This window comes from Coregonus clupeaformis, chromosome 16, assembly GCF_020615455.1.
Source record: "Coregonus clupeaformis isolate EN_2021a chromosome 16, ASM2061545v1, whole genome shotgun sequence".
NCBI classification, from domain to species: Eukaryota; Metazoa; Chordata; class Actinopteri; order Salmoniformes; family Salmonidae; genus Coregonus; species Coregonus clupeaformis.
The window spans coordinates 57,375,281-57,388,900 of record NC_059207.1 but is presented as its reverse complement, the minus strand read 5'-3'; the positions used below and the strand labels follow the sequence as shown (position 1 = coordinate 57,388,900).

General features: G+C 43.2%; 2 protein-coding genes across 9 annotated transcripts in view; one reads left to right on the top strand and one right to left on the bottom strand.

The window, feature by feature from the left end:
* The first annotated feature begins 516 nt into the window (after positions 1-516).
* On the top strand, positions 517-3,864 carry LOC121584016. The gene is made up of 5 exons (XM_041899848.2): positions 517-541; positions 657-950; positions 1,201-1,443; positions 1,693-1,878; positions 2,127-3,864. The coding sequence occupies exons 1-5, from the start codon at positions 517-519 to the stop codon at positions 3,623-3,625; spliced, it is 2,247 nt and encodes a 748-aa protein (XP_041755782.2). The 3' UTR covers positions 3,626-3,864.
* A 408-nt stretch (positions 3,865-4,272) lies between these two features.
* Positions 4,273-13,620, bottom strand: part of LOC121585199 (potassium channel subfamily T member 1) — a 79,500-nt gene continuing 70,152 nt past the window's right edge. For 3 of the 8 annotated variants that reach the window (XM_041901625.2, XM_041901626.2, XM_041901627.2), the window contains 6 exons: positions 12,181-12,475; positions 10,959-11,021; positions 8,846-8,893; positions 7,846-7,923; positions 7,236-7,320; positions 4,273-6,527 (listed from right to left, as the gene is read on the bottom strand). In XM_041901625.2, the coding sequence (XP_041757559.1) occupies positions 6,398-6,527; positions 7,236-7,320; positions 7,846-7,923; positions 8,846-8,893; positions 10,959-11,021; positions 12,181-12,475 (699 nt within the window). In that variant the 3' untranslated portion in view covers positions 4,273-6,397. The remainder of the gene's footprint in view (positions 6,528-7,235; positions 7,321-7,845; positions 7,924-8,845; positions 8,894-10,958; positions 11,022-12,180; positions 12,476-13,620) is intronic. The other 5 variants (XM_041901631.2, XM_041901632.2, XM_041901629.2 and 2 more) reach the window with 4 other exon arrangements.

Sequence of the window (13,620 nt, the reverse complement as noted above, 5' to 3'; positions counted from 1 at the left end):
AACAGCGGCACCCGGCATGCTTCGATGGCAGCAGGACTCATAACCATGGTAAACGCCTGCAGACATGCATACGCCTGCCATGGCAACGGACAGTTTATTCTCTGCAGGTGGCTCAGTCAGGTATTCTGTCACAAGATAAACTGTGACTCACTGGTGCCATCTGAGAGGGACTAGATCCAACTGTTCTGTGTCTGAAGACAACTATTACAGGAGGGAACCAGATGCCTGGCATTTGAGGCCACATTGAGTTCATCATGAACGGTGAGTTCCTATTCCTTGTTTGGATGGTTGTCACAGCCATGTATTTTTGAATTGAAGGTATGAGCTGAGGTCCCATTACTGTTTCATATCCCCACAGTGTCTGCTGCTGGCCTTTCTGTGTTGATGCTGTGTGGGGTTCTGGGCTCGGGGCGCTCCAACGCTTGTACTCAGGAAGTACAGATTTACATCTGTCAAGAGATCCCACCAAGTAAGATTTAGAAACAAAGATATTTGATCACAAAGGTACACATTAACATGGATCTGTTGGCTCTTATCTATGGCATTTATATTGTATATTTGGGTCAAAATGTATTCTGTACTTTATGATCAACATTCTATAAAATACCTATAAACAAGACATAACACAAGTACACACGTATTTTTTATTACCTCAGGTTACCCTGCTGGCCTGTCCTCTCTGGTGCTCTTTGTGAGTAACGTTGGAGTAATCAACCATACTGTGTTCAGTAGTAACAACCTGGCCTCAGTCACCCGCCTCACAATCAACAACGCTGGTATTACCTGCATCGCATCCAGAGCTCTCCGGTTCTTCAACAACCTCAAGACCCTCAGCCTGGACCTCAACAACATCTCCCATCTCAGCTCAGCCTGGTTCAGCCAACCAGCCATCCTCCAAAACCTCACCCTAATTCAGAACCATATTGAAGTTGTAGAGGACTCCATGCTTAGTGGGTTCACTGGTCTTACTAGCCTAAACCTGACCAGGAATATGATCTTGAGCATTGCTCCTGGTAGTTTTAGCAACCAGACCAATCTGACCAGTTTGGACCTGTCTGGTAATAGGATCGGAACCATCAGTTCTGGTAATGTAGCATGATGTACTACATTACCCATAATCCACTGTGTATGATATCCGGTTTTATCTTAGTAAAGAAGTTCCTGAAGCTAACATAATGGTGTACTGTCTTATCAATACAGGTAGTTTCAGAGGACTCACTGGCCTAACTAGCCTAAACTTGGCCAGGAATAGGATCCAGACCATCAGTCCTGGCTGTTTTAGCGCCCTGAACAGCCTGGCCTACTTGGATCTGTCTGGTAACAGACTGACCAGGGTTAGCCCCCAGGACCTGCTCCCACTCTCCCCCTCCACACAGATCAGGCTGGATGGCAACCCCTGGAACTGCTCCTGTGGAGTGGAGGACTTTGTCGTCTTCCTAAGAGGTTGAGTTTTCTAGTCATTTGTGGGTATGGGTCACGGTGGGGTATAAGTACTGCAAAGCTGTAAAGTGATCATATTTAGTATATTTGTATTGCAAAAAGGTGCTTTAATTCAGTTTAATTTAATCAATTCTACTTTAAGAAAATAAATCTCTACAGATGCTATGCAAATTGTAATGAGGGATTGGGCTTGAGCCACCAACACAATGACCACCACACACATTGTTCTAGATGTCTCTATTGTGTGTCCAGGTCTGCAGAATGCATCTCTGCTGGAGAGAGAGATGGAGGTGATTTGTACCAGCCCTGCAGCCCTGAGAGGCCAGCCTGTGTGGAACGTATCTGAGTGTGTGAAACCTAACCCACAGCCACAGGAGGATACTCACATACGGCCCCCAGCCATGTCCATCACGGTCTCCACACTCATAGCAGTGATAGGTAGGTTCTGGAGCAATGCTGTACAGTGTACACTACAAAGACATCAAATAGAACACAATAGTATTGCCTATACATATCTATGGTACAGTACAGTATGTTAAGACTGTGGTTTTAGTCAATCTCATAACGAATAATGTACACTATTACGCTATCAGGCAAAGAATGTATCGTGGTCCATTCTGCATATAACACAACAGAATAAAGTGTGAACATAATCCTCACTAACTCTAGCTTGTCTTGTCTTCCAGTGGTGCTGTGTATCCTGATCTGTGTGGTCTGTGCCCTGGCTGTAGTCTGGAGGAGGAAACGTGAGACCAAACAGGTGAAGCCCAGTCTGGAGACAAAAGAGGAGGAGGCCGCAAAGCAGCCAGACAGTTCAACCACCACCCTCCACAAACAGGTGGATTCTGCAATGTCTAAATGGGATCCAGAGCTTGCTACGAGGACTTACAGATCTGGAGTCAGAGCCAAGTCTGCTGATGCGGTCCTCTCCACATCCCAGTTCTGTAGAGCAGAGAGAGAACTACACAGGGTGGTGCTGGAGACTGAGAGAGAACTACACAGGATGGGGAGTGCGAGAGAGAGCCCGTTAGAAGATATGAGGAACTCAGAGGAAGAGAACAGCAAAGAGCCAGGAGGTAATGAGTCCCAGGGGGTAGATAGAAACCTGACAGGAAAAGATGATCTTACCAGTGAAGTGAGTCAGGAAAATGACAGAGATGAGAGAGATGCTGACGGAACTGTGAATCTGCAAGATGGCGGCCAAAACATAATCTGTGTATCCCAGGATTCGGAGACCATACCGTACCTGACCATCGGTGCTGACCCGGCCAAACCAAAACCTGAATGCCACAAAGGTCTAAGTCCACAGAAAGTCATGACAAGGATTTCCACGTGGCCCCCCACCTCAGCTCAGTGGCAGATCCACTTTGCCATACAGAGAGAGGGGCTCTGTGTCTTCCCTGAGCATGACCCTGGCCAAGAGGTCGAAGGAGAAACAGAGAACCAATCACCTGACCCTGGTGAAACAGAGAACCAATCACCTGACCAAGAGGTCGAACAGATCCAATCACCCAACCCTGGTGAAACAGAGAACCAATCACCTGACCCTGAGCAAGAGTTTAAAGATGACACAGATAATCTTTCAGCTGATGTTTCTGTCAGTGTTCTGGAATCTTCCCCTTCAACCATTGCTCTGGAGTCTTCACCCCCAGAAGGGGACATGGGTGAGGACAATGCTGAGGAGAACTGCAGCACGCCACCAGACTTTGTGACATCCTCTCCAGAGTATGATCCAGTCTCACTGGATGATGCTGAACCAGAACCTCTCATTGAGGCAAGTGAGACCCTGTCAGACCTGGTCGACACTACCCTGTCCCTGTCTCGTAATGTCCTGACCCAGACTGAGACCAAACATGGTCAAGAAAATCCTGAAGAATTGGATAACAAACCTGCACACGTTATAAACAGGGCTATAGAGAGTGAAGGTAAATCAAACAGAAAGGGGGCGCCAAAGAGAGCACAGAGAGCGGGCAGGAGCAGAGAGAGTACAGAGTGTAGTGGAGCTCCCCCTAGTGGTGTCTCCCCCAGTGATGACAACCTTCTACTGGATAATGAATACACCTATATTGACCTGCTGCACGAGGTGGTTCAGAACCAGGGCCGATGGACCAGAGAGAGGTGGAAACAGACTCACCTCAACAAAGCAGCAAGCAAGAGAAGCAAGCACCAGGGACAGGGACATTAAACTACAGACTGTGGCTTTTATAATGATTTTATAGTTCAATGTAGTCTTTTTATATGATCTGGTGTTGTCTTATGTTTTTACTTGTCCTATCTATTGGTGTATGAAATAGTCTGTAGTGTGTTGTGTAGTGTTTTGAAAAGTGCTATACATATAAAATGTATTATCATTATTAGCTAATGTGTTTTTCCCCTTTCCTGTGGTGACAAAGGGTGAGCAACCCCACCATTAGAAGTGTTTGATTATTCCCACTGTTTTGTAATATATAAAAGCAATGCTATTTATTTTAGTGTTTCTGAGTGATCATTTCTCTCTGTAATTAAACAAACGACAGGAGTGTTTTTCCATTTCAGTGTTTCCGGCTGCATGCAGCATTTATTGTTTCATATTTTACATCATGGTAGAGAAGTACACAGACTTCATAATAAGAAATAGTACAAAATGGATCAAACCTTTTTGACAATTAACTAAAAACATAAAACAAGGGAGGTAAACAGAGGATTTTATTGTCTGGAGGACATACATGGTCCCATATAAAGATATCAAATGATATAGTGGTCCTCTGTAGCTCAGCTGGTAGAGCACGGCGCTTGTAACGCCAAGGTAGTGGGTTCGATCCCCGGGACCACACGTACACAAAAAAATGTATGCACGCATGACTGTAAGTCGCTTTGGATAAAAGCGTCTGCTAAATGGCATATTATTTTTTTATTATTTTATATCATCAGTAACATTTTCTATTTGTGATACTTCACACATGTCACCTATCTAACTGTAAGGAAAACATATCTGGTTTGGCAAGCTTTATCTCAAAACATGCTTTTTGTTTTTGCATGCCCCTTTTTATATTACAGTATGAATTTCAATAGATTTTTTTATTTTGTATTTTTTTTACTGTACTTCTCCAATAAGAGAATTCCCTTGGGGTTCCGTTCACATACAACAATGATGGGGGTAAGACACAGGAAGTGATGTCACTGGAAGATGTCAATGGTGATCAACTTCTCTCTTCTTTAGCCCTCCAGATCTGTAAACTGCCCTTCTGGGGGCCTGTCTAGCATGGAACATATTCGATCTACACATACATACAGTACTTCAATGGGAATGGGGACACTTTGCAGTACATTACATCCCAAAACACAAGGAATACTAAAGTCTGATTTATTGTATAGTTAAAGTTCCGGGTTAAAGGGTCATGCTATAACGCTCTATTAACGACCACAGAGCTTAGTGCAAAAGTATTTCAAGTCCTATTTGTTTTCATTTCTCTAATAACAACCAAAAGAACATTGAACCAAACAATGAGGATAAAAAGTGTTCGAGTATTTACAATGATATAACCACACATATTAGTCCAAGCAAACAGTATCAGAAATAAAATACAAAACAGATAAATCTCTTAAATAATGATTAAAATATATAAAGCACACACAATACTACATTTACTGTACAAGTGAAAGGACATATTGGAAGCCAGCTTGCAACACTGCACTCCAAGCCCAGGTACTGGCCATATCAACAGACTTCAAGTAATAGTTCACTCCAACTCATCTTAACATCAGATCACTTTTGACATCTGAAAACATAACAAATGTTCATTTTGGAGTGAACTATCACTTTAACTATGCCTGTCTCTTATTGTGCAAAATAAGTACTCATAACAAGTGTTCATAACATAGGGTTGCCACTGTAAACAGCTGTGAAGGATCGTTCTACTGTAATGTACTGTAATTAATAAATCCTGTCAGAAATGTGGAATGATTGAGCATTGGCTTTCGTAGAACATTGACTGATACATAAAGAAGAAAAACTAACTGTACGGCACAAATATAATGATGTAGGGGCATGGTGGAATTTATGAAGGTTCATCAATCCATTAACTATCCTATACTTTTTAATAACAAATAGCATGATATTCAACATGTTTGTTTAAATACAGAAGGAGCAGTAAAAAAAAAAAGAATTGCTTATAAAAGTCTTCCCACTGGCCACACACTGGTTGAATCAACGCTGTGATCACGTCGTTTCAACGAAATGACGTTGAATCAACGTGGAATAAATGTTGAATTGACGTCTGGGCCCAGTGGGTTGTGCTCATAGGGAAAATAATAAGTGCTCATGTACTTTCATGATTGATGTGTATGAATACTGCCAGGAATTCTTGTTAAGCAATAACCATTTCTGTACAAAACTGTACATGACTTGATTTTGCAACTGATATTCACAGTCTACACACACACACACGCCAAGTATGTTTGGTATAGCTCGCAGGCGTGTCATTTGGGCAGAGTTTGCCCTTTTGGCACCTTTCTATTGGTGCTAAAGTGCAAGTAAGCTCCACCCACCTAGTGTGCTGACGAGCTAAATCAAACAAACCTCTAAATAGTCAGAGGATCACATGACCTCTGACATCATCTCTCTCTCCTCTCCTTTGGTTGGTTACCAGTATGTTTCCATCGACTGGTGCATTGTTCATGTTTTATCTTTTGCAGAGGGCCATGTCTGAGTCTGTGTGTCTGATGCTCTCTAAGGGGTTAGGTTAGGTAATGACGAGGCACTCTTCATGCATCCTCCCATAGCAGCTCAGTGACACGTGTCTCTCTGTAAGTCTGACACAGGGTGGAGTGGGATTGGAAGGTAAGGGTGGGCAAGTGGGGATCTGGGGGTCTTCCCCTTGTATGGCACATCATAGAATGTATCGTGCAAGGTCGGTGAGACAAGGGGGCGAGAGGTCGAGGGGTGGTGAGGCGAGGGTGCCAGGGGGGCGAGGGGATTTCAGAGGTGGGTCTCATCCCTGGTCTCTGTGCCAAAGTCCTGCCTCATTCGGCCGCCGCCGCTGCTCTGACCCTGGGCCGCGTCCTCGGGCACGTCGGGCCCCGCCAGCGGGTCGGACCGGATGATGTACCTAGAGAGAGATTGTTGTGGAAAATCAAAGTTCTTACAGAGTTTCTGTTGCATCAAGATATTACTTTATTAGAGTTTCAACAAAGCCGATGCCGGTCTGCAGAGTGGCACCTCCTCTTCCTCTCTCTCTCCATCTTATATAGTGCCCTCCACACACCCTAGCTTTAAAATCCCTCCTTCTTCAGTTTCCCGCTCTTTTATTGCTCCACCCACTCCCTTTGTCTATGGTGGCGGCTAAATTCGACTTTCATTCAGTTCAGAATCACATAGTACTACAATCAATCACTCCCCTGTCTTGCAAAAACACTCATGTTTAGTTTAAACTCTGTTCAACCCCGGCTCTCCTGGGCTTGACCTGAAGACCGATTGTTGGACATGACAGGTCCCTAAATCCTTGAAACATACACAAACCCCCACACACAGTGAAATGATCCAATTAAGTTCCTGGCCCAATAACAAAGAACTCTAACTCTATGTTCGTGATTAACCCAGTTTTATCTCATAGTCCACTAAAAAATCTCCATCAAGATGAGGGCAAAACCAACTCTCTTGGGTCACATCCAGATATTTATAGAACACATTACTAGAGAACTGTCCTGTCCCATACCTAGGCTAGTGTACAGTCGACACAGCTTGGTACAGTATAGTACCGATAGTGTAAAGAGGAAAGGCTGAAAAGAGAAGAGACACCTCTCTTGCTGGTACTTACACAATGTCATTGAGCTCCAGCATGGTGTCTGGAGGGGGGTTGATGAGAACGTAGGACAGAGTGTTCTGGTGGTCGTTCATCTCATCTGGAACAGAACAGAGGCAGAGACAGGTCTTAACAGCTGCTCTGGCTGTACCAGTCCCCTCACATTCACCAATTACACACAACATTAGACAACTAATGGTCCGCTTAGAAAATTGAAGTATAGGATTCCCTGATCTTCAGTAAAGGGCTGACTGACATAATAAATCATATGCATATACAGTAAGGGCTGTTTTAAGGACCGTTCTGGCTGGACAAGGCTTACTTATATATAGTAAGCCTATAGGTCCTGTTTGATATAAGTCCTGTGTTCATTTTCTTCATGTCTATTCAAATACAGTATAATCAATGGTGTGTAACTGAATATGCCTTGACATGGCATCCTTTGATGTCCTGTGCTTGTCTTGGAGTAGGATCAAGTTGCTCTGGGACACTGATCTAAGGTCAGTTTCCCCCTGATCTTAGACCTTTGCCTAGGGGGGCAACGTCTATCCAGAGTGAGTGTCTGTGAGTGAGAAGTGCTGTGTGTGTTTTTCCTGTTCGCATGTAAGAGTGAGAAACTGTGTACCTGGGACAGAATGAGGCTCAAACTTGGGGGTTGGGGGGTAAGGTGCATCTGCTTCTCCAAACCCACCTGTGTTTGCCCCTTATAATGCCAGGCGGGGTGGGTAGGAGAGAGAGAAGGTCTAACCGTTACTGACAGGGCATGGCTGGTACAGGGTAGGCCCATGCTGCCACAAGGCAAGCGCATCCCTCCATGCGCGGTATAAGAAAGACATGCAGACACTGTCCGCATCGATTCACCTTCTGCGCATTCCACACGTCGGCCTGGTCACTCACGGCGACACGTCACCATGGTTGCCATGCCAATGACACTCAGCCCCCATTTAAAAATGTTGACACACCCACAAACACAACTAGAACATGCTCTGGCATCCGGCAGGGCAGGCTCAACCAAACAAAGTGAGGCTCAACCAATATAAGAGTGAAGCAAAATACATTTGGAGTGTGGGATTAGAAGGGGTCAAAATATAGCGTCAATCTAGGATAGTCTTTCAGAGGGACTAAAATGTGATGAATATTTTGAAACCATATTGTATTTAGGCTAATAAAATGCTAAATGGGTATTTTTGTTAGCAACCACTGTTATATTCTACAACATTCCCAGTGTAGCTTTGGTTTGTTGATAGCAATGAACTGTTGACCTTCCGAACAACACAGTCATAATGCTTTCTGCTCCACTCTTTTCCATCCCACCACCCTGTAGTGTATCCACACTCTCCTGCCCTGCAGTAACTTGGTAGTCTGTCTGGCCGTCTCTCCCCTTCCATCATCAGTCAATAAGACCTAGTTCACACAGGTTGTACAACTGATATACAACGCATTTGAAACAACCGTTGTGTACATCAGTTGTACAATTTGAACTAGGTCTATGTCTCCCACTTCAGTCCACACAATGCAGAGGACAGAGAGAAAGAAAGACTGATTGTCTGCCACCCACCACTGCCATCATCATTATCACACAGAGTCATGCAGTAGTGCTCTATGATTATGATTATCCATCTAACCTGTTCTGGTCTCCTCTCTTAACAGATGCTCTGAAATTCCCTGCAACTCTAAGACAGTCAACACTGTTAACTCACAGGCTACTGTCATACTTTCATTCAATAACACAACATTCTGACTGTCTATACTAATATACAGTAGCCTAGCTATTCAAAACTAGGTACTAAACTACTAGCATGACATCGATCCATCCACTATGTACAGTGGGGAGAACAAGTATTTGATACACTGCCAATTTTGCAGGTTTTCCTACTTACAAAGCATGTAGAGGTCTGTAATTTTTATCATAGGTACACTTCAACAGTGAGAGACGGAATCTAAAACAAAAATCCAGAAAATCAGATTGTATGATTTTTAAGTAATTAATTTGCATTTTATTGCATGATATAAGTATTTGATACATCAGAAAAGCAGAACTTAATATTTGGTACAGAAACCTTTGTTTGCAATTACAGAGATCATACGTTTCCTGTAGGTCTTGACCAGGTTTGCACACACTGCAGCAGGGATTTTGGCCCACTCCTCCATACAGACCTTCTCCAGATCCTTCAGGTTTCGGGGCTGTCACTGGGCAATACGGACTTTCAGCTCCCTCCAAAGATTTTCTATTGGGTTCAGGTCTGGAGACTGGCTAGGCCACTCCAGGACCTTGAGATGCTTCTTACGGAGCCACTCCTTAGTTGCCCTGGCTGTGTTTTTCGGGTCATGTCATGCTGGAAGACCCAGCCACAACCCATCTTCAATGCTCTTACTGAGGGAAGGAGGTTGTTGGCCAAGATCTCACGATACATGACCCCATCCATCCTCCCCTCAATACCGTGCAGTCATCCTGTCCCCTTTGCAGAAAAGCATCCCCAAATAATGATGTTTCCACCTCCATGCTTCACGGTTGGGATGGTGTTCTTGGGGTTGTACTCATCCTTCATCTTCCTCCAAACACGGCGAGTGGAGTTTAGACCAAAAAGCTCTATTTTTATCTCATCAGACCACATGACCTTCTCCCATTCCTCCTCTGGATCATCCACATGGTCATTGGCAAACTTCAGACGGGCCTGGACATGCACTGGCTTGAGCAGGGGGACCTTGCGTGCGCTGCAGGATTTTAATCCATGACGGCGTAGTATGTTACTAATGGTTTTCTTTGAGACTGTGGTCCCAGCTCTCTTCAGGTCATTGACCAGGTCCTGCCGTGTAGTTCTGGGCTGATCCCTCACCTTCCTCATGATCATTGATGCCCCACGAGGTGAGATCTTGCATGGAGCCCCAGACCGAGGGTGATCTAACTGTAAGTCGCTCTGGATAAGAGCGTCTGCTAAATGACTAAAATGTAATGTAAATGTAATGATTGACCGTCATCTTGAATTTCTTCCATTTTCTAATAATTGCGCCAACAGTTGTTGCCTTCTCACCAAGCTGCTTGCCTATTGTCCTGTAGCCCTTTCCAGCCTTGTGCAGGTCTACAATTTTATCCCTGATGTCCTTACACAGCTCTCTGGTCTTGGCAACTGTGGAGAGGTTGGAGTCTGTTTGATTGAGTGTGTGGACAGTTGTCTTTTATACAGGTAACGAGTTCAAACAGGTGCAGTTAATACAGGTAATGAGTGGAGAACAGGAGGGCTTCTCAAAGAAAAACTAATAGGTCTGTGAGAGCCAGAATTCTTACTGGTTGGTAGGTGATCAAATACTTATGTCATGCAATAAAATGTAAATTAATTACTTAAAAATCATACAATGTGATTTTCTGGATTTTTACAGACCTCTACATGCTTTGTAAGTAGGAAAACCTGCAAAATCGGCAGTGTATCAAATACTTGTTCTCCCCACTGTATTTTAATGAATATGGTACCTTCTTCAACCCATCTCCCCTTTTAAAAGGATGGTGGTATATGCACCACTTGAGATGCCTTACAAAGTAGAATATTAGAAGCATATATAATTTCCCTAACAACATTCTTCTCTGAGCAATGAGCATAGTTTGCAGGAAAGTAGCACTACACTTGAACATATAGAATGAAATTCAAATTTCACACCACTTGACACATTTAAGAGATGGGAGTGATGACAAAATATGTTGCATTGCATACTGTATGTGAACACTACTGTATGTGGGATTACCTTGTAAATATCCTAGATTTACTCGGTTCATGACATCGCTCGCAGTAAGATTAGCAACATCCTCTACAAGCCAGAGGGGAAAGAAAGAAACGAAAAGAAGACAAGAGAAAGAAAAGATCAGGCAAGCAGCAAAAATGCAGTTTTCAAAAGGGGATGTAAAAATGACCTAATAGGCAAAGAAATATGTTCCCAGGCTAAAAGCTATTACGTTTTTAGAATAATGTAATACATATTAGATCATTTATAATGTAAATATCTACAGTATTTCTGGCTCAATCATCCGATTTAACATTTCTGGCAGTATTACGTAATAAGCATTTTCCCTCGAACAGGGATTATATGAATGAGTCATCATAATGTTTTGACATGAGGAATTGTATGGAGAATTATATAGGGAAATTCTTTTTTTTATTTTGCAAAAGAAGGCGAAGGAAGCTGAGGAGCGAGGAAAATAGTGAAAAGAAGTGAGAGGGGAGGGGATGCAGGCAAAATGCAGCCTGAGATAAAATGCTTCATTATGCTTCAGTCATCCTTCCATGCATAGGCTCCAAGTAACATGAAGGTTATGCATATTCATAAAGAGGTTGCGCACATTCATAAGAGGTTATGCAGGTTCATTATCATACTATGTAGAATAATGTGAATAATGGAGAATGACCATGGAATACTCCTCAATGTTTATGTTAGGCGTTGTGAGATGTTTATATGGTTATTGATGTCATGGTACTTCTTGTACACCCCTTTGAAATGGTGTTCAATGAAGTGGGGTGAATGGATGACAAGATTGCATGGTGAAAACAACAGTCAGAAGCTACGTAATACATCTTTAAACAACTCAATAATATTACTATGATAGTATTTTCATCTGCTGAGATAAGTAATTAGTAATTGACAAACAATTAGATTTAACATACAGCAAAATATATCCCAAACATCTCCAACAATAATGTCCGTCCTAAATTCTCCAACTAATCCCCCATCATTGTCATTCCATACAGCACCAATACCCAAACTATGACAGTTGACTAGGGTTGCAAAATTCCTGGAACTTTTAATAAATTCCCTGGTTTTCCAGAAATCGTGAAAATCAGGGAATTTATTGAAAGTTCCCGGAATTTTGCAACCCTACAGGTGACACATATAAGACCACCAAACTAAATATGACACAGCACCCTATAATGTCCCTCAGTATTACCAGGGTGTCCTGTAAATTTCCGCTCACCGTATCCGACAGTGGGCAGGCCTAGGTGCTTCATGCGGTTCTTGACCAGCTCAGACAGCTCCTGTCTCTCGGAGCGCCGGTACAGGTTGAGGCGCTGCTGGGAGATCCGCTCGGTGCGACTCGGTGGCTTGGTGTTCTTACGGCTCAGACGCCGCGCCCACTGGAGGCTCTTCTTCCTCAGCAACGGATGTTCTGATTGGTCGCTGGTGGTGGAGTTCCGGTGAGCTGTCTTCTCGCGGCGGTTGTCTCTCTGGTCGTCACCACCAGTGTCCTCTACGTTGATGGATACTTGAGACTAGGGGGAGGGTGAAGGGTTAATACCAAATCAACTATGAGTACAGTATGAGGATCCAATAGGATGTTTTGGTGACACTTTACATCAGTAATTGAAGCTCTAGATACGCATTTATAATGCATTATGAATAAGCGCTTGACTGACAGCATTACTGAAGCGCCAAACGAAACTTAACGTATACTATCATTTTTGTTTTACTGCACATTTGAGCAGATAAAGACAGTTATGTAAAATGTCAAGACAAGGATGTCATCTTAACTGTGGGTAACTATCCTTTAACTAGGAAGGAGGATACTTGGACAGACCAACAAACAAAAACACACAATGATGGATGAAATCAAATATTATTATTAAATCAAACACTTGCACAGAGTAGCATTGGCAAAAGTAAATATCATTTACTTGACTAAGAATGTTTGTTTGTGAATGGTTGCACCAAATAGTTAAATGATGCATATAATGCATAATTATAATGATTAGCAGCACAATTACAGCACAAATACACTGAGTGTACTGTCCATTACATAGACTGACCAGGTGAATCCAGGTGAAAGCTATGATCCTTTATTGATGTCACCTGTTAAAGCCACTTCAATCAGTGTAGATTAAAGGGAGGAGACAGGTTAAAGAAGGATTTTTAAGCCTTGAGACGATTGAGACATGGATTGTGTATGTGTGCCACTCAAAAGGAGAATGGGCAACACAAAATATTTAAGAGCCTTTGAACAGGGTATGGTAGTAGGTGCCAGGCACACCGGTTTGAGTGTGTCAAGAACGGCAATGCTGCTGGGTTTTTCACGCTTAACAGTTTCCCGTGTGTATCAAGAATGGCCCACCACCCAAAAGACATCCAGCCAACGGCAGGCCATTGGTCGAAAATGGGTAATTGATGAAAGAGGACAAAGGAGGCTGACACGAATTGTGCAGAGCAACAGACGGGCTACAGTTAGTCAACTGAGAGTCCAGTACAACATTGGTGTCCAAAGACCCATAAAATAATGCACAACTCATCATACCTTGACACGAATGGGTTATGGCAGTCGACAACCTTACAGAGTTCCACTTCTTTCAGCAGAAAACAAGAAACTGCGGTTGCAGTGGGCTAAGGAACGAAAACACTGGACAATGGAGAATTGGAAAAACAT